Genomic DNA, 21131 nt, shown 5'->3' with positions numbered 1-21131 from the left:
TATGAATACAAATAGCGGTAGTTTTTAGTCGAGAATACGGGACATTATATTTTCATCATATCCATCATGGAGTTCACATAAATTAAATCGCTAGCGAAAACGACTATGACGTTTTTAAGCCTTATAAAAATAACAAAATAATGTATTATGCTTATTAAAATAATCTAATAATTATCATGAACCTTTAGTGCACTATACAAATAATCACATTCACGATCGAAAAATCCAACAGCATTACCCTGAAGATCTTTTAACCATTTTACCATTTTACCAATAAAAATGGCAAATTCATTTTCAAAATACTGGCAACATACGTTGAAGTTTTGTATTCCTTCATATCTGTAAAATTATTATTCGTATAAAAAGAAATAAATCAGCCAAATAATCTACAGAAAACCTGTGAAACGATGTTTTATCTTTTTTTTGTTTTCGGGAACAAATTTTACAGCGTTTTATTATCACAAGACGGCATTTTTTTACTAAAATTGCAAACCCTTTTTGACGTATTGCATGACACTATATGCGCTATAGCACAGGTGCAGCGACGTATTTGTTTTTGATTTCGTATTTTCTTTGACAAGGGCGACGGGCGGTTGTCATGCTCCATCTGTACTTTATTTTGTAATCTAAGACCGCGGCAGTCCCCGAGTGCCACGTCTTTTTTTTTAATAATTTATTCATAACCACAGACTAATAATAATATACTACGTATTCATAACCAAATCCGCCCTCACTTTTTTTTTAATAATTTATTCATAACCATGGATACAAGTCCTTCAGTCGCAATCTTAAAGTAAGTAATATATATTTCAATATAATATAAAACATACATTATACAAAAATAAAATAATTATAATAAGATACCTATATGATACAGAACTTAATATTTATCCGCCCTCACTGGGATCGGGAGTTGCCATTTGAAAAAAAGAAGAAGAAGTGATTTCTCCGTGGGACTTTCGAAGTAAATAAGAAGTAAATAATTTAAAGTTTGCTCCGAGTTTTATAGTACCTACTATTTATTTATTTATTTATTTATTCATACTTTATTGCTCTGACTTAACTTAACTAGGAACTTAATCTAATTATAAATTTAAACAAATGGCGGTCTTATCGCTAAATAGCGATTTCTTCCAGACAACCAGACGTACGGAAGGAAGTTAGTTTGAGGAGAGGAATAGGGCAGAGCATAAATATAATAAGTAAGAATATAATTATTAATATATAACTATGAGATTATCGAGAAATACAATATATTATATTCACAATAGTAGGTATAGGAAGGAATAAATAGAGGCCATAAAATATGTTAATAAATATATAAAGCGACTATTCTGTAGTAGGTACCTACTATAAAGTTACTATTAAGCGATTATCTATACCTAATCTATGGTGGGAGTTGGGACTTCTTTGATGATTGTTCTTTCATTGGCCGTTGGCGCTGTGTTTAGCGCGCCCTTTTTCCTCTTTTTCAATAGAAAATATTTGTCAAAAAAACAGCAACCTTGCTCTACTAGAATACAAGCTAACAAACGCGAACCAAACAAAACAACCATAATATTCAGGGTTGCCAATCTGTGGGGAATTCCCCAAACTGCGGGGAATCTCAAGTTGGTTGGGGATTTATTGGGGATTGGCATTATGTGGGGAAAATGCGGAGATTTTGATGACATCATACCCTCGGAAAATATTTCATCGTTTATTATCGATAACAACATTTTTTTTGAATCATTATGTATAGCTCATTATCATTATACTTATGACGGTCTCGTAACGAAAAATCAAATAACCGGTAATTGCACATCTATAAGTAGGTATGGCACATGACACATCCCTTGTCTTGTCTTGTCTTGTCTATGATCAGGATTCCCTTTTTCCCTTTATTAAATGTTTCTGTCGCAAAATTGTTAAAATAAAAATATAAATTGTTATTTCATTATTGCTGATATTGCCTTTTTCAAATGCATCAGTCGAGCGCAAATTTAGTGTCCTTAAAAATTTAAAAACTGAAAACCGCAATAGACTGAATACAGATACTGTAGTATCATTAATGGCTACAAGGGAAGCGATTAAAAAACCTGGCGGTAGTGTTAAGTTTAACCCTTCGAACAAAATGCTTTCGACTAATATATAGAAAAAAATATAAAAGATAAACAATAAATATTATTTAAATAATTGATTATAGTTTCATTTTACTAAAAAAATTTGTGGGGAATTTTTGGGGAATCAGCGGAATTTTATCCCCAAATTTGGGGAATTCGATCAAGATTTTTGGGGATTTGGATGAATTAGCTTTGGCAACCCTGATAATATTACCACTACTTTACTCTATGAAAACAACCTAAAAGTTTATGCAGACCAGACAAGAGACCACCACAATCGCGGAATCGCCATCTACTCCAAATGAAAATACATATTTATAAATTTAAGATACCCAAATACCTAATTATGTCTCAGGATCTATAATGAATAATCATCAATAGTTAAGAAATAATAAAAATATAAAATGAATGAAGAAAACAATAAGTTGCCTAAATCAGTTTTAAGTTATTATGTGCAACTTTACTGCAAAAAAAGAAAAATCGATACGAATAAAAGCAAAGTAAGTAAGGACTTATGTATCGAACATAATAGATTAGATACATATTTATTCCTTTTTTTTCAATTATTTACGAATAATATAATTTTATTTTAGTATAAAAGTTTGGTATCAGAAGCCACAAGATCGTGGTTAAATCTGAGTGCTTCCAAGAGAAAAATAATAACAATGAAGTATGAAAATTGGTATCTAAAATTACGGAAACGGTTTGCTGATAAATTGCGGAACACCATACCATTTTCAAATAAAAGTCAAGCAAAAGGATCCAGCACAGGGTAAGTTCAGAAGTTTTAAATTGATTAAAAGTTTGGATTATCAACATAAAAGAAGACTACAATCTCACCTGATGAAACTAAGATGTGGTCTAGACTCTAGAGAATAAGATTTTTCATCACTACGATAAAAAGATATGTCTATGTCACCTCCGAAATTGCCCAATGGATTTTGCCAAACCTATAAACCAGTCCTTCCGCGAAGAGCATGTGTTTCGGGGATTGACTATAACATAAAGGTGAATTTAGATATAAAATGGATAATTTAGATAATATTATTGTAACATGTATTTGTTTTTACTTTGATTACTAGTAAGTATTTTTGGAATTTAGTCTTAATATTTCTATTTCCAATTTGATTGATATTTTTATATGATTCAAAATATTATGGTCTTTTGCTAGACTAATTGAAAATTTAATTTTCAAAATTAAGGTTTTGGGATATTATATATGCTATTACTGCATACTATAAAAAAATATCTTTATAATACATATTATGGTATGGTATGGTACCTACATATTATGGTAATTTTAAATTTTCAATATATTTTACCCACTCCCAAAAATGATGGAAATCTGAATTCATAGCCTTTTCCTTTTACCATAAGAATAATATTTTATTTTTATTAAAACATATACATACGAATCTCAATTATTGTAATTCACCTAATAATGTTACAGTGACATTAACAGGACACACTCTTTAGAAGATGTATGCAATATCACATTGGAACACTCAGAAATTGAAAATGACCAGAGTTTTAATAAAAATAACCAAAGTATATGTTCACCAGATCATCAGGAACAGTAAGTTCTTATTAATCTTATTCAAATCTGTGTTTGAATTTAAAAAAGTTCCAATACATATTATTTGAAGCCATTTAAATTAATAATATAATGTAATGATAATCCATTCGTTTTTTTTTCTATAGAATAATTGAATCAAATAGTACACACCAAGAGGAAGAAACAAATCAATCACAACTTCCCAATGCATCAATTGTTAAACCAAGTCCACCCCAATTCAGGTATGTGTTTTAAGGTTATGTTAAAAGTATTTTTTACAAGTTCTGTCCAGCCCACTGGTTTATTCTTAAAGCATCAAAATCAAATCTTTTTAGCAATAAAAACTACCGACTACCGACAGATATTGATACTCATTTTTGTAATTTTCCAGAACTACAAAGGAGCTCTATTATATAATTAATAAAAATACTGAAGATCTAGACCCATGGTCGAGCTTAACAGAAAATCAAAAGAAAAAATATTCAATCGCTGCAACTCGTATTAAAAGACTTTACCTTATGGAATATACAAATTATTTAGAAAATCTATCAACTGAAGAACTTTATAAACAGTATAAAAGTATACATGATACATAAATATGTAATAATTATTTTTCAGAAATATTGAAACCTTTTATATATTTTCATGATTCAAAAGCACTTCTAAATGCATTCTAGATGTTTAAGTTTGAGTTTATTGGATGTAAATAAATAAAAATCAATAATTTGATAGAGTAATTTATTTTAAATATCCTTCCTTATTGAAACAAGGTAACTAAATGGAATAATAATTTATAAATCATATCAATAATTTAATAATTGTTATTCAATCACTAAATTAAGACTAAATCTAAATTAATATTATGAGAACATAAATGTCTTAAATACCTATAATGTTTAGTGGTAATTTTACAATAATGTGAGAAAAATTATTGGCCACAAAGCAAACCTACTGCCATACCAGCTGCAAAGGAAGCTAAAAATACATGTGATTCGGTTGCACGGTACTGGTCATCACCAATAAAATTATTATACCAGTGTTTGGCTTTTTTCTCTTTTTTCTTTATTAATTCCTCAGCTTTATCAAGTTTTCGGTCCACAAACCTCTCAACCTAAAAAGTAACATAATAGTTTAAATTTAAAATATAAGTTCTTGGAAAAAGTTTATTTAATTAATTAAGTAAGTTTATTTTTATTGGCAATTATAAAATATAAAAAAGTGATATAAAATAAAATTATTTATTTTATACTTGACTGCTTCAGTTAACAGCTTAAGCTGATTCACTCACAACAAAAAAATCATGAAGTAGCAATTCCAAAAAAGAAACCTCCTGCAAAGCCTGTTGAATAATATGAATTATCTTTGGCAAATAATAACACCTGTAACAAAAATGTTTCCAATATATTTAAAAACTCTAAAACTGAGAGAATTATAGTGGCAGTCAAGTATAAACAATTTCTTCAAAATATTTTTTGAAGTTTTATATTTTTGTCATCTAATCTTACTTTTTCCATCCAATCGGGTGATTTTCCTGTAGCCTCTTTCTCTATTTTATCAGTAATTTTGTCCACTTTCTTATTAATTTTATCCCAGTTAATATCAATAAATCCTTTTTGACTGGCAATGTGTAACAATATAACACCGCCTCCTAAACCAACTGCGGCAATCTTTCCTATTTTCATAGTAATAAAACCTGTAATCCTGTTAATTAATACGATGTTATAAACATGATTAATTCCCAAAGTAAACAAAGAATGCAATGAGTCAATGATAACTTACCATCCTGACGCAGTTCCTAAAATTAGCTGTTTCGTCGCTGAAGTTTTTCCAATGTCAGCAATTGCTTTTTCAATGAAGTTTTTTGCATCATCTACGATCTTTTTAGCATCCTCTGATGCATCTTCAGTCTTGGGTTTAGCCATTTTATATTTGTGTTCCAATACAAGTAGTACTTAGTAGTTAAAAGCCGCACCGTAGTCACAGTGTTATCCACAGAGGTGTTATCGATTGAATGAAGTTGAAGTGAAGACAAGAATCTCGATTCACGAATCACGAATCAAGTGGAAATAGAATTTATGTTGGTAGGTACTTTCTGTAGAGAGAGAAATGTCAAAGCGACATTGAAGTCTTTTTTTGTCTCGTGTTATAGATAGAAAAATCGCCATGAAAAAAGTCTCTAGGAACCACAGAACATTAAAAACAAATAGAAGTGCTTTAATGTCATAATTAGGTACGTACTTAGATCATTTAGTATGAAAACACACGTGGCGAGAGCGTGGCGATGTCAGTTTGTTTCAGCTAATCTCTGAAACGGCTTTACCTTATACCTATTCTAACGGGACTTTTACTGACAAATAGCTGATATTTTAAGGAGTAACTTAGACTATTTTTTATACTGATATTCCCGCCGATATATTATATAGATTTTACACTTATCACATAATATTGTAACAATTTACAATGGTATTTGTAACTTGTATAACAATGAAAAAATTAAACAATAGACCAGGGTCGATAATTTTTAAAACCAAAAAAATTATAGTAGGATGAAACCCAATAGAAAAGGAAATATAAAGGAAAGAATAAATTATATTCGTCCATGATAATAGGAAGGAATATTATAAAAATGAAAGGAAAAATAATTTACGGGCGATCTGAGTTCAGGAAGTGGGAGGGGGGAGCTTTTAAGGGTAAAAAATGGTTTCTCTTGACATCAGATCGCCCGTAAATTATTTTTCCTTTCATTTTTATAACATTTCCGTCCTTTTCTAATGGGTTTCATCCGTAGGTTTCATCCAAGAAGCTTAAATCTGTTTCATCTTGGTTTCATCCATGTTTCATCCTACTATTTTTTTTTTTTCACTTTTTATTATTTTTAAAGGCTTCTACCCTACCAAAGATACCAACAAAAAGAAAATGTTCATGGATGTTGTTCTTTTTATTTACTTTTCAATTATTTAAATTAAAACATTATTTCACATCTTTACATTTCCTTACTAATTTTTTCGTCACGTTCTGGTTTCTGTACACTTTGATTTGTAAATATATTTAATATTGCACGACAATCAGGATATAACTCATATTGAAACCGTTGAATACCCCTTTTAGTTCTCTTTATAACACCCTGGTCTCTTAGTACCATATCAATAGCTTTTTCTTCAGTTAAATTAGGTAGTTCAGAAGCCACTATTTTGAGGTCACAAAGTGGAGCTCCATCAACCTATAAATTAAGAATTAAAGTTAGAAGTAGGTATATTCATTTACATGCAAAGATTGCATTGACTTGCATGCAAAATTATATAATATACTAGCTTACCGCCCGCGGCTTCACCCGCGTTTTCAAAAAAACCCGTTCCCGTAGGATTTCCGGGATAAAACCTATCCTATGTCCTTTCTCGGGTATCAAAATATCTCCATACCAAATTTCATGCAAATTGCTTCAGTAGTTTCGGCGTGATTGAGTAACAGACAGACAGACAGAGTTACTTTCGCATTTATAATATTATTAAGGATTTTTAATTATGGTAAATTGACAATTTTCTTAACCTTGATACATACTTTACATTGGAATGATAATTCAAAATCATGATCCACAGCGGGCCACTTCTGTGATAAAACATCTCTGTCCCACATAATTAAGTGTGTGTTTTCTAAAACTCTGTTTGGAGCACTTTTAAAACCTGCCCAGAGTTCTGAACAAAAATGAGGTGTAACCGGGGATAGCATTATTATGAGTGATGCTAATGCCAATTCAAACTCTTTGCTTTTTGCTATTACATCGCCAGGCACATTATTCTGAAAAAAAATAATTAAATATATAATGTCTAAGAATCACTATGCATATTATATTAATTATCTTTGAATAAACCTTTGAAATAAACCTTTCCCCGCGCCTTTGTTCATTTGTATGGAAAAGCTTAAATCATTCTACACCGTGCTGGGGCGGAGCCGTGCCGGAGTCGGAAACAATATCCATCGACATTAAAACGTCGTGCCCAGTCAGAGACGGTCAGGGACAAATCACTCCCCACAAAAAAAATATAATAATCAAGAACGCGCCGCCGCGGCCGGTCGTCCGCGTCGCGTCGCACAGACATGGCATGGCCCGGTCGCGACATGGTGTAGCATAAATTCGCAAAAAATAAAAATCATTCCAGCTATTTATGAGATCAGTGTCAAAAATACCCATACAAAAATAATATAATTTTTGAAATTAATACAACTTAGAAAACAGGAGGTCATCACATTATTTTTTCTGCATGTTCTATATTATGTATAAACTAGCTGAGCCGCGCGGTTTCTCCCGCATTGCTCCGCTCCTGTTGGTCTTAGCGTGATGATATATAGCCTTCAGCCTACAGCCTTCCTCGATAAATGGTCTATCTAACACCGAAAGAATTTTTCAAATCGGACCAGTAGTTCCTGAGATTAGCATGTTCAAACAAACAAACTCTTCAGCTTTATAATATTAGTATAGATAACTTACCCTCAACACATTTGTTAAACTCTGTAACTGTGAGATTCCCACACTTAATTTTTGAGTATACTTAAAATGGTAAGTTGATGTTGCAGTAAAATAGTTTCTGGCCTTATTAATTTTTTCCTCAAATTCATTGAAAGTCTCAGTTGTCAAATTATTATTGTCCATGTTTATATTATTTCTATGAGCCAAAAATTCTCTCATTGTTATCCATAGCCTATGTTGCCAATTTAAGACACCTGGTAATGCTGAAAAAAAGATATGTACAATTTAATAGACAGTAGTAAATCAATAATCACACATGAAAAATGTATACAAAATTGTTTTTACTTGCATCAGACCAACGTCTTGCTGTAGCAGGAGGAACATCTGCTAGTATAAGCAGTCGAGTTGTATCACAGCCATATGTTGATAATAATGTTAAGGGATTTACCCCATTATACTTAGATTTACTCATTTTTTCCCATTGTACAGAGACTGCTTCTCCTGTATGTTTTTCTACATATTTTTTGCCTATCTTTTCAACATTTTCTGGTGATATATATTTACCCGATGATTTAATTTTATATGACTGTCCCATTACCATTCCTTGCACTAAAAGCTTTTTAAATGGTTCATTCATTGGGGTCCATCCAAGTGAATGTAAAAAGTAACTCATAAATCTAGCATAATATAAATGTAGGACAGCATGTTCCTTGCCACCAATGTAACAGTGTACAGGAGTTTTTCCTTCTAATTTTTCTGGACTAAATGGTAAATTTTCATTTGAATTATCTAAAAATCTATAATAGTACCATGAGGAATCAACAAATGTGTCCATAGTATCTGTTTCTCGAGAAGCATCACCATCACATTTAGGGCATTTACAATTTTTCCAGCTGTCTATTTTGGATAAACTATTTCCTTTCACATGTTTTTCAGGTAATTCCACAGGTAGTTCAGCATAAGGTACAGGAACAGTACCACATTTTCTACAATGAATAATTGGTATAGGTGTTCCCCAATACCTTTGTCTAGATATCAACCAATCCTTTAATTTTGAACTCACAAAGTAACCACCACAATTTTTACTTTTAGCAAGTTTTACAACCTTTTTGTTCTCTGATTCATAGTCTATTGTACTAAAAGTTTTCTTAAGTGGAATATTCAAAGATTCTGATATTTTTTTATCATCAGAGTCAAGAATTGGACACACTAAATATGTATCTCTTCCTTCTGGATAGTTCACATTGTCAGTAACATAAACTTTAATCTCACAGCCTGTAATTGGATTGTAACATAATAAGCTGTTTCTTTCATCAGGTGTCAATTCCTGTATAAAAACATTATTATTACTTATGGTTAAATATTCTGCATGGAGAAATTTGTAGGGATCTGGTGACCAAACCCCTATTGGTCTATTTACATCCTTTATTTTAACTTGTAAGATAATCACTATACCATTACATTCGCCAATCCAATGTTTTTGTAAATTTATTATATCTCTCCAATTCTCTAAAAGGTTACTATCAAGACCATCATATAGATCTTTAGCAAACTGTGTGGTTTTAATAAACCACTGAGTGAGTACTTTTTTTTCAACTTTTGCACCTGATCTCCATGAACAGCCATTTTCATCAACTTGTTCATCAGCTAATACTGTCTTATCAATGGGATCCCAGTTAACATTTGCCTGAAGAAAAAATGAAGCAGCATAAAAAATATGGTAGGTAATTTATCGGTTTCATTTCAATTTTAAATAAATAATAAGTGAAATAAACATTTGTACAATACCTTACTTTGATATAATAATCCCTTTTCAAACAGTTTTAAAAATATGTACTGAGTCCACTTATAGTAGCTAGGGTCACATGTTGATAACTCTCGGTTCCAGTCAAAGTTAAAGCCAAGGTCTATGAGTTGCTTTTTCATAGAATCTATGTTGGTTTTTGTCCAAACATGAGGTTGAATATTACGTTCAATAGCAGCATTTTCAGCGGGTAATCCAAAAGCATCCCATCCCATTGGATGAATTACATTTTTTCCATTTAGTTTATAAAACCTTGCAATAGCATCAGATATAGAATATACTCTCACATGACCCATGTGTAAGTTTCCCGATGGATATGGAAACATGGGAAGTATATAGAAACTGTCATTACTGCTAATACTTTCGTTTTTAAGGACTTCTTGTGACCAGTGCTTTTCGATTTTTAATTTTATTTCAGTTGATATATTATTGTCCTATTGGGGAAAAAAGTATACGTAAATAATACCTACCTACTAATCAATCAAATACATTTTTATTTATTTTTTATTTAACTTACCCATAATCCTAAGGAACTTTTATTTCTAGAGAAAATTGTATGAAATGTGGATTTATTACAATGCCTTAAATATTTATTCAACATGTTAATCGTATAGTTTAAAACACAAAGCAAGTCATTTAAGTATTAAAATAGATTAAAATAGACAAACGATTTATTTAATAAGTGTCGTGAGGTATTAAACAGTTCTTTCGTTAATTATGACTTATCACTTAAGTATATACTTTCTACTTATTTTTAATGTAGAGGAAGAAATACGGTTGTATGTAAATAATTTAAAACTTAGTGTAAAAGATTTGTTATACAATTATTTACTATAAATGCAATGAAATTTGAAAAGTCCATGAGGATTTCCTTCTGTATTAGTGTATTCTCATTTCTCAATTTTGATTTGAAAATTGCTGAAAATTGAAACTCAATGTCAATTGAATATATGTCATATTATGTCAATGTCAATTTAAGGCGAATTCATTGGGCGAATTTGACACATCATCACTGCCGAAAAGTCTAGTTCACCAGCTTAGAGTATATATTACAATAGTATAGAGCGAGTGTATTGCACAAATTGCTTATTGCGCATCGTAGGCAGATGAGCTATAGATACTATATAGATGTGTGTGTGACAAATAGGGATGGGTAGGTATCAATTGCGTGTTGAACTGTCGATAAGTTATGTAAATAAATATGTATCATAAGTAAATTTTATGTTCAATAAGTTATTAAAGGAAAAATATACGAATAAAGTATAAATATGTAATTTTAAATTTGTCTACCAACTGAATAAAGTTTGTTTATTCCATTTGAATATTAAATATTATATATGAAATTTTCTTGTATTAATTATAAGTACTTTAAAAAAATATGTTTAATTGGAATATCAGAAAAACGTGAGTACTTTTTAAATAATAAAGTTAATAAAATAAAAGATCAGGTTTAGTGCTATTTCTTTAATAATAAATCAAACCATAATAATAATGTTTTAAAAATGGTAAAAAATATTAAGAAATAATTAATAATTTAAAATGATAATATAGTTAATAAATAATATTAATAATTTTTTTATTTAATTTTATCCATTCTACTATCAAAATCTTCAAAATCAATTTAGCGGTTCAGAAAATATATCGTAACATTACATACTTTACATTTACATTCGCATTCATATTAGAAAGTGTATCATACAAAACACACCACAAATATATTTATAATACATTTTTAAAAGAGTTTTAAATTTTAAGTTAAATAAATAATTTGTTAAAATATAGTTCTTATAATAAACTTTATATCGAGTACAGCGTTGGTCAGGTCACATCACTATGATCACGTGGCGGCAGTGAGGCGCGCGAGCAAGCCTGCGCGTGTCCGCCTCTCACCTACCCTTCACGCCCGCGATGCTAGATTTATTTTCATAAAAATAAGTATAACAATCGACTTACTGATGGAATGTGATAGTGGATTTCAATTTTGTGTATTTTCTAGTATCGTTTTTGCAAGATAGAACAGCACATTTCACCATGTTTATTCGTAATATGAAAAAAAATCCAGAGCAACGCACTTCGTGAGCACTCAACCACGACTGCGAGCGCTCGCGGCGGGAACGTCGTGTTGTTCCCACCTGTGCCTACTGTTCCCACTTGGTTGTTCGCACTCTATAGATAGTATATATACTCTAAGTTCACCAGTCTATATAGTTGCTTTTCCCAAATTGCCATAAACAAGAAAAGAAAATATGTCAATCGTAAATCGACTTGCTTTCAAATGTCAAGTCAATCAAAATTATGTCAATAATTGTCAATTTTATTGCTGGTTGCCAATGATCTGTGACTGAGTTGTTACTTTGTTGTTATTCACTTGTTATTATTCTATCCCAAGACCCAAACAGTATATGAGTTTTTCAGTTAAATAATCATCTTTAGAAAAATATTGAAGTACTAGAAAGTTGTATTATAAAAATACATTCACAGTTTTAATGATAGATTAAATGAATTATCTCAAGCATGTGATTATAACAAAAATAATGAAGTCACGATGATATACACACGATAAACAAAACATTTTTTAAGAGAAAGTTAAAATGCAAGCAAAAAAGCGATATATATTACTTGCTGTATCTCTTATTCTAATATTGTATTGTTATATAGGTGGTTATCGTTTTAAGTCTGAAAGTCTACATAAGAACCATCGTAATAACTTACCCTCATTTGCTACTCTTGATGAATTATCAGAAGCACCTTCACGTCAGAAACGGAATCCTGACTTTACTAGTAAATCATGCCGTATGGAAACCTGTTTCGATTTTACTAATTGTGGAAATGATCCTAAAGTTTACGTGTATCCAACCGATGGTCCTGTGAGTGCTACATATAGAAAAGTTCTGTCAGTTATTCGTGAATCTAGATACGCCACTCGTGACCCGTCTGAGGCCTGCTTGTTCATACCTGCCGTGGATACTCTAGATGCCGATCCACTCTCACCTGAACATGTCACTGATGTCGGATCACGTTTATCTCGCTTACCACACTGGAAAAATGGCCGTAATCATTTGATATTTAATTTATATGCAGGAACTTGGCCAGATTATTCAGAAGGTGCTTTAGGCTTTGATCCAGGTGAAGCAATAATGGCTAGAGCTAGTGCATCTGAAGCATTATTTAGAGAAGGTTTTGATATATCTTTGCCATTATTTCACAAAGAGCACCCAGAACGTGGTGGAGCTCCTCCAGCTGCTACAGCTAATCCTTTCCCTGCACCTAGGCGTCATTTGCTTGCATTCAAAGGAAAACGTTATGTACATGGGATTGGCAGTGAAACAAGAAATTCATTGTGGCACCTGCATGATGGTAACAACCTTATATTAGTCACTACTTGCAGACATGGAAAGTCATGGAAAGATTTAAGGGATGAAAGATGTGATGAAGACAATAAAGAATATGACAAGTATGTCTTGTTTTGTGATATTTATTATATTACTTAAGTTTCTTCAACGAACAAATATTATTTATTACTATTAATTCCACTGCATCATTATTGGCTTGCGTAATGTATTGTTACACATCTTCAATCAATATTACCAAGTAGATGTAGTTGTCATTGTTCTTAAGTTAAACTATTATATTGTTTATACCATTTCTCTCTATTTACTGGGAATCATTTTGGTTTGATGTTGAATGACCTGACCCAATTTTGTAGACCCGTTATCCATGTAATTGGTATATTGTTTATCGAAGTTGCACATAAATACATTTCTATAAAAATTATGTTTTTCAGATTTGATTATGAACAACTATTAGCAAATTCAACATTTTGTCTCGTTGCAAGAGGGAGACGTCTTGGATCATATCGTTTTTTAGAAGCGTTGGCAGCAGGTTGTGTTCCAGTACTTTTAAGTAATGGTTGGAGGTTACCATTTGATGAACGAATTGATTGGCGCCGTGCGGTCATATGGGCTGATGAACGCCTTTTGTTACAAGTAAAATAAATTATGCCCTTTTGACAATATTTTTGGACTTGAAACTTTATTTAATAAATACTTATAATGACATTATTTCATATTGCAGGTACCAGAGCTTGTACGCTCAGTGCCTCCTGAGCGTGTTCTTGCTCTGAGACAGCAAACACAACTTCTTTGGGAACAATATTTTTCATCAATTGAGAAAATTGTATTTACAACTATTGAGGTATTTTTAATAAATTAAAAAACAAAAAAAAAAACCTTTAAATGTGCAAAATTAATTACAATCTGCCGTCATTGATTCTTTGTTTTGTAAACCCGATTAATATCATAATGAGTTACTTATTTAAGCTGAGCGTGATTAAAATGCTGATTTATTTTTAGATAATCTTAGAAAGGATAATGATACATAGAACATCACGACACCGTGAGGCATTGATATGGAATACGTCACCAGGAGCTCTGGGCACATTGGCCAATTATGGCGACTCGCGCGCTCACTTACCCCTGGGAGTGTCTGCTCCGGAACCTCCATTGGCCATCTCCCCGTCTACTATTCCCCTCCCCGCACCATCGGTACCCCTTATTGCCCCTCCTTCCACACCTGGCAATACATTTACAGCCCTCTTATATGTTCAAGCTACATCACCAGCCTTACACAAATTATTGGCGAATATAGCTAGTAGCGAATATTGTGAAAAGGTAGGTGCATCTTTAAAACATAATAATATGTGTAAACTATTACGAAATTCAAACGAATAAACTACAAGAGCTAATTCACCAATGCTAAAATTGTCTGGAAAAAATATATAAGTAAATTATTTTAAATTATAAAGTTACTAAGTAATAACTAATCAACTGATAAGTGTATATATATTTTTACGAGCCGTGCTGCAGATATTAGCCATATTGCAGTTCCAGTAAATAAGCTACAACAAATCCGATTTTCAGCAAAATAATTTTGGCGTAATTCAGTACTTACTAGCCATTCGAACATCCTAACTTTCATATTTATAAAGTTTATATTGAAAGTATATTAATAAAAATTTTGAATTTTTTAGGTAGTGCTTGTGTGGGACAGTGAGCGGGCGGCGCCTACGCTAAAGTCACTGTCTAGAGTTGCTGGTGATCCTCGGGACCCTTTGCCTGTAACAGTTGTGGATGCAACAACACATTATCCTGGGTAATTTATTATAAATTATTTAATCGTTGCAATTTTATGTCACTATTATCTTTGTAATTCATGTTCATGCGACTCGTTAAACCTCATAAAAATTCTCAATACATTGTGTTAAATATAAAAGAGGATAGTATTTGAATTAAATACCATCCTCTGCAATATAAAGAGTATTTTGAAGTCTTTCACTTTTCTATTCTCTCTCTCAATCAAAATCAATTTAGCAATTCAGGATAGTGATAAAAAGGCAGATTTTTGCTTTAAGAAATAATAGTACCTATACATATACAATCAAGAATATTAAAATATAAAATATATTTTGCTTATAAAATAAATTCGGTTAAAAAAATCCTCTGATAGCGATGTGTTCAAATAGTTTTTGTAATCATTTAACCAGATATAACAAGCAACAACATGCAATAGGAATCTTAGTAACATAATAATTGAATATGAGTGAAAGTAACATTCAATTGCAAAGTATAAATTATTGCATTATTAGAATGTCTATTGCGAACACAAAAATATTTCTAAAGCAATAGGTAATTCTTCTAATTCTATCTAATTTGGGAAAACTTGTCCAATTTTGTACTTCATTTAATCAATTACCTACCTAGTTGCTCTAATCAAGGTAGATGATGCCATAAGTTGTTTTTAAAAAGTGCTTCGTAAACTGAAAAATTAAATTAACAGGGAAGGAGTATCAGCAAGATGGCAACCACTCTGGGCAATACCTACAGCAGCTGTGTTTTCATTGGACGGAGACGCTCCACTCTTGGCTGAAGAGCTAGATTTCGCTTTTCTAGTATGGCAACACTTCCCTGAACGCATTGTTGGTTATCCTGCCAGAAATCACTTTTGGGATGAATCAAAGGTTTGTTAAATTCAAGTATTGTGTCAAAATTGTTACCTATTATGTATAATGTGGAATCATAAAAATGTGTAACAAACATTCTGAATATCCATACTAATATTATAAATGCGAAAGTAACTCTGTCTGTCTGTCACTCAATCACGTCTAAGCTACTGAACCAATTTTCATGAAATTTGGCATAGAGATATTTTGATACCCGAGAAAGGACATAGGATAGGTTTTATCCCGGAAATCCTACGGGAACGGGTTTTTCTTTGAAAAAGCGGGTGAAGCCGCGAGCGGAAAGCTAGTATTCTATAAAATAAAAATGAATTTTAATGTAATACATTGAGTGCGATTTTATAATACTTCATTAGTAAACCTGTCCTGTGTTGTAAGTATGAAATGTAACGCATACGCTTCCGCATGGCATAAGCTGAGCTTTGCATATGTGTGAGTGACCGCCCAAACTACAGCTAGAAACCACTTGACTTTGACTTCACCGCGCCCCGTGCCGCAAAACAAAAAACGATGTAAGCCAAGCAATGGATGCTCCGCGCTCTAAGCCGTCACCTCATCTACACTATGAACACTCACACAAATGCAAAGCTGAGCGTAGTGCACTCGCTAACTGCGGTCGGTTCGTGTGTCAGGGCGCGTGGGGCTACAGCAGCAAGTGGGGCGGGTCGTACTCGATGGTGCTGCCGGGCGCGGCGCTGGTGCACCGCGCGGCGCTCGCGCTGTACGCGGCGGCCGCGCCCGCGCTGCGGCTGGCCGTGCGCCGCGCCCACAACTGCGAGGACATCCTGCTCAACTGCCTCGTGGCGCACCTCACGCGCCGCCCGCCGCTCAAGCTCGCGCAGCGCAGGCGGTACAAGACGGCGCACCACAGATACAAGTCAGTGCCGTGTTTAGTTTCTCTTTAACTTTTTTTTATATATTTTGTGTTTAGTTTCTCTTTACCTTTATTATATTTGTGTTTTGATTCTCTTCACCTTTATTATATTTGTGTTTTGTTTCTCTTTACCTTTTCAAGTGAAATTTATGTAGGCGCGTTGAGAGTAAAATTTTAAGGTCGCGTCATGGCAATACCGTCACGCTATGAAGTAAGGCGACGATTTTGGTATCTAAGAATCTTGCTAAAAAAGTTTCGCTTTTGACACATGTACTCGACACACACAACTGGGCTTGTGAGTCGTCTGATGAGAAGCGATAATCAAAGTCCATGAACATTTGCAGATTGAAGAAGTAGGGCTTCTGATAAGGAAAGTACAGGAATAGAGGAATCGACAGGACTAGTGATGATTTAACAAGACTTCTTGGTGTTAAGAAATATTTTCTACGACGTTGAAATATATCTGGTTTATGCATGGTTTTATCACGTTTTATTAGGGAAGGAGGGGGTGGCATCACTCGTGCATGATAACTCAGAGATAGATAGAAAAATGTCGAACCAACAGAACTTCCATTTAAGGCCTGAATCGGGTAGAATTCCTTTTTAATACCGAAAATTAACTCTAGTGATCCCCCGATCCCGCCTTGTAAATCACCTAGCAAGGTTGCTAGCCCCTATTAAGGCCTCAAATGCAATATTTTCTTTTAGGTCATCATGGAGCGATCCCGAACACTTCGTGCAGAGACAGTCCTGTCTCAACACGTTTGCAGCGGCCTGGGGCTACATGCCTCTCGTGCGCTCCGTGCTCAGACTCGATCCAATACTGTTTAAAGACCCAGTTTCGACACTTAGGAAGAAATATAGAAAAATGGAATTAGTCACATCCTAATCACATTTAAAATATTTATTTTATAACTCAAATTTCTCTATATCACACCAAAATCAAATGTTTAACTCATTCGATAGAAGAAGAAAACATCTAAGTCGATATTTATTCTAGTCTTAGAAACTGCATTTTTCTTTGCAATAAATTTTATAAAACTTATTTATATCGATTTTTATTGCCCTCTCTTTTTCCTCCCGGATTGATATTGTCAAACTTTACTAAGTATTTCTTTAAATCTGTTATTTAGTATTGCTAAATTCAATGATTTGCTAAATGTATGAATATCTTTTGAAACAAAATTGCATGACGATTACTACTAAACCTATTAGTCATTTGTTTTCTTATTAAGGCTGGTTGCAGAGCTTGACCGACCGTCAGTGCGTACCGTCGGTCCTGACGATACGCATCAACAATTATTGTATGACTGACACTAATGCGTATGACAATACGCGTGCGTATGGTCGGTCTAGCTATGAACGGTTTTATGAATTTCCATACATATGACAAGCGCGACTGACGTACGCACTGATGGTCGGTCGACCTCTGCAACCAGCCTAAGTATATTTTGCAATTTATTTATTTTTTTATTTATTTATTACTCTTTAACAAAACTATACATGGGAAACTTATTGCTAACTTATACAAAACAAAACAAGAAAAGTATAGTTTATTAGGCGGCCTTATCACTTAGAAGTGATCTCTTCCAGGCAACCTGGGCAAAAGGTAACAAGCTTACTGAAATTACGATGGTAGGTAGAAAAAAAGGCAAGTAACAAAAAACAAAACAAGATAAATAAATAAATAATAATCTTAGATTACAAAATAAAGTACAGATGGAGCATGACAACCGCCCGTCACCCTTGTCAAAGAAAATACGAAATCAAAAACAAATACGTCGCTGCACCAGTGCTATAGCGCATATAGTGTCATGCAATACGTCAAAAAGGGTTTGCAATTTTAGTAAAAAAATGCCGTCTTGTGATAATAAAACGCTGTAAAATTTGTTCCCGAAAACCAAAAAAAAAGATAAAACATCGTTTCACAGGTTTTCTGTAGATTATTTGGCTGATTTATTTCTTTAATACGAATAATAATTTTACAGATATGAAGGAATACAAAACTTCAACGTATGTTGCCAGTATTTTAAAAATGAATTTGCCATTTTTATTGGTAAAACGGTAAAATGGTTAAAAGATCTTCAGGGTAATGCTGTTGGATTTTTCGATCGTGAATGTAATTATTTGTATAGTGCACTAAAGGTTCATGATAATTATTAGATTATTTTAATAAGCATAATACATTATTTTGTTACTTTTATAAAGCTTACATACGTCATAGTCGTTTTCGCTAGTGATTTAATTTATGTGAACTCCATGATGGATATGATGAAAATAAAATGTCCCGTATTCTCGACTAAAAACTACCGCTATTCGTATTCATATATTATGAAAAATAAAAAATAATATAATTATTATAGTTAATATTGAAACTTTTTTTATGTAATTTATTTAATAAAAAATTGAATAAAATTTTTTTGTCCATATATAACTTTAGTAGGCAGGTACTTTATGTAATAAAAGAATTTAAATAAAAATTAAAACGACTTCTCATTTATGTATATAGCCTACGTCACTACCGCCACTAACATAATAATTCAGATCATTGCAATGAAACCTCACAACTCAAAATCGGTCCAACGGTTTATACTGCAGGGCGTGTCAAAGAAATATTATACATACATCCATAAACTCGAAAAACATAACCCTCTTTTTTGCGTAGTCGGGGAAAAATTTGGGAAATTTTTCAATATCTGGCAACATTACACGCACACAGAAGCACCGTGTACGTACAGTGCAGCGGCGAAATGACAGCACACATACAGGTAAATTAGCTTGGAGAAATTTTTGCGTTTGTATGGTCAGCAAATAAAATAAAACAACATTTTATTTTTAGTTATTATTTTATATATATATATATTAATTATATATAAGTATATTATATGGGATTTTAAATTAAACTATATGTGTTTCTCCTCTGAAAAAGATGAGACTTTAATTTAATATTTGCACATTTAACATACGTATAACTTTTACAAAATGACAATGTTAATAAACTAAAATGAATGAAAAAGAAACGACATTTAAAGTTTAATTCTTTAGTTTGAGAAGTCAAAGGCTTGCCTCGACCATGTTTTAACACTGGAGCCATTTTGAATTAACAATATAAAGTTACAACACTTACACACAAATTTAACACTTCAACAAATACAAAAGATTGCCCAAGTGACTATGGCACTTGGTATCGCAATTAAACTTATGTTTCAAGATGAAATATAGCTCAATTTAAAGCTTGATGTTAGTACTTTTAGAAACGATTAAAGTTTTTATATAAATAAGCCGCAGTTCGCGACAATAAAAATAAAACAATAGTTTTCAACACCAACACTTCAAAAAAATACTTTATCGAGTTTAAACTAACGATGAACGTTAAGTTTTACATTTATTACATAGGTAATATTTTAATTTACAAGACAAATGTGAAAAGTAAATCGTAATAAACATTACCTATTTCAAAATAAATTACGTCGAACATTGCGTCGAACACATTCATTCAAGATTCATTTCAAATAGAAACTATGACATAAGACGCAGGACGCTTGCAAGAGAGATAGATATATGTGTCAAAACAAAAACTTTTACTTTTATTTCTATTTATTTGGTATAATTACGACTTAATAGTGATAAATATGATCATTATAAATACAAATAGGAATTAACAATATCACGAACACGTTACACAATTAGTATTTTACCGATTCCATACGTGGTCATACATGTTTCAAAACACAAACTTTTAATATTATTTCAATTTATCCGGTATAATTAAGACTTAATAGTGATACATATGATCATTATAAATACAAATAGGAATTAACAATATCACGAATACGTGGCACAACTCAAATTTTACCGATACCACCCGTGGTCATTCTCCTTTATCAATAAAACTACGTACATAATAATTATAATTTTTGAATGACATGTGTGCTTTATGTTCTAACGGTACCAAACAACTGCATCTGGCACCTGCGGACAGCGTAAACTGGTTTATTCTGGTTTTGTGCGTTTTTCCACTTTCCACTATCAAGTGACGATTTATTTATTTGTTTTGTTTCGTAATTATTATGGTCAAATATTAATTATGAAACAAATTATAATGGACACGATATTTTATTGTTTCACGGTAGTCGCCTTGTCGTTTGCTCAAGGACGTGAAATTGAATGATATATTTTTTTTATAAAGTTAAAACCATTTTCTTTCAAATTAAAAGTTGTTTTTATTGAAAACAAAAGTGTTGCTAGGAATAAGTATAAAATTAAATAGTAATGTTAGGATATCGAAACATTTTTGTATAGGCCTGAACGATAT

The 21131-nt window shown here is 32.2% G+C and overlaps 4 protein-coding genes across 8 annotated transcripts; 2 read left to right on the top strand and 2 right to left on the bottom strand.

Moving 5' to 3' along the window:
- Positions 1-2334: 2334 nt before the first annotated feature.
- LOC123694497 lies at positions 2335-4386 on the top strand. Of its 2 annotated transcripts, none has more exons than XM_045639958.1 (5): positions 2335-2602; positions 2696-2874; positions 3565-3678; positions 3804-3899; positions 4049-4386. In XM_045639958.1, the coding sequence occupies exons 1-5, from the start codon at positions 2507-2509 to the stop codon at positions 4251-4253; spliced, it is 690 nt and encodes a 229-aa protein (XP_045495914.1). In that variant the 5' UTR covers positions 2335-2506; the 3' UTR covers positions 4254-4386. The 2 variants fall into 2 exon arrangements, with proteins under 2 accessions (XP_045495914.1, XP_045495905.1); XM_045639949.1 differs by having other exon boundaries at positions 2336-2602; positions 3553-3678.
- On the bottom strand, positions 4382-5739 carry LOC123694511 (FUN14 domain-containing protein 1). 4 transcript variants are annotated; one of them, XM_045639985.1, is made up of 4 exons: positions 5437-5739; positions 5163-5358; positions 4907-5036; positions 4719-4768 (listed from the first exon to the last, which is right to left on the bottom strand). In XM_045639985.1, exons 1-3 carry the CDS (start codon positions 5577-5579, stop codon positions 4956-4958), a joined length of 420 nt encoding a protein of 139 aa, XP_045495941.1. In that variant the 5' UTR covers positions 5580-5739; the 3' UTR covers positions 4719-4768; positions 4907-4955. The 4 variants fall into 4 exon arrangements, with proteins under 4 accessions (XP_045495926.1, XP_045495941.1, XP_045495947.1 ...); XM_045639991.1 differs by having other exon boundaries at positions 4912-5036; XM_045639977.1 differs by having other exon boundaries at positions 4946-5036; positions 5437-5738.
- Positions 5740-6576: 837 nt separating this feature from the next.
- Positions 6577-10848, bottom strand: LOC123694128 (probable leucine--tRNA ligase, mitochondrial). The gene is made up of 6 exons (XM_045639445.1): positions 10444-10848; positions 9911-10360; positions 8468-9809; positions 8144-8385; positions 7216-7452; positions 6577-6877 (listed from the first exon to the last, which is right to left on the bottom strand). The coding sequence occupies exons 1-6, from the start codon at positions 10525-10527 to the stop codon at positions 6641-6643; spliced, it is 2592 nt and encodes an 863-aa protein (XP_045495401.1). The 5' UTR covers positions 10528-10848; the 3' UTR covers positions 6577-6640.
- A 1286-nt stretch (positions 10849-12134) lies between these two features.
- LOC123705704 (exostosin-1) lies at positions 12135-17861 on the top strand. Its single transcript, XM_045654675.1, has 8 exons — positions 12135-13380; positions 13711-13912; positions 14001-14120; positions 14279-14596; positions 14956-15077; positions 15762-15942; positions 16575-16819; positions 17525-17861. The coding sequence occupies exons 1-8, from the start codon at positions 12518-12520 to the stop codon at positions 17703-17705; spliced, it is 2232 nt and encodes a 743-aa protein (XP_045510631.1). The 5' UTR covers positions 12135-12517; the 3' UTR covers positions 17706-17861.
- The last annotated feature ends 3270 nt before the right edge of the window (positions 17862-21131 follow it).

The sequence above is a fragment of the Colias croceus genome, chromosome 1 (assembly GCF_905220415.1).
Source record: "Colias croceus chromosome 1, ilColCroc2.1".
In the NCBI taxonomy this organism is placed as follows: domain Eukaryota; kingdom Metazoa; phylum Arthropoda; class Insecta; order Lepidoptera; family Pieridae; genus Colias; species Colias croceus.
This window is presented reverse-complemented; position numbering and strand designations above follow the sequence as displayed.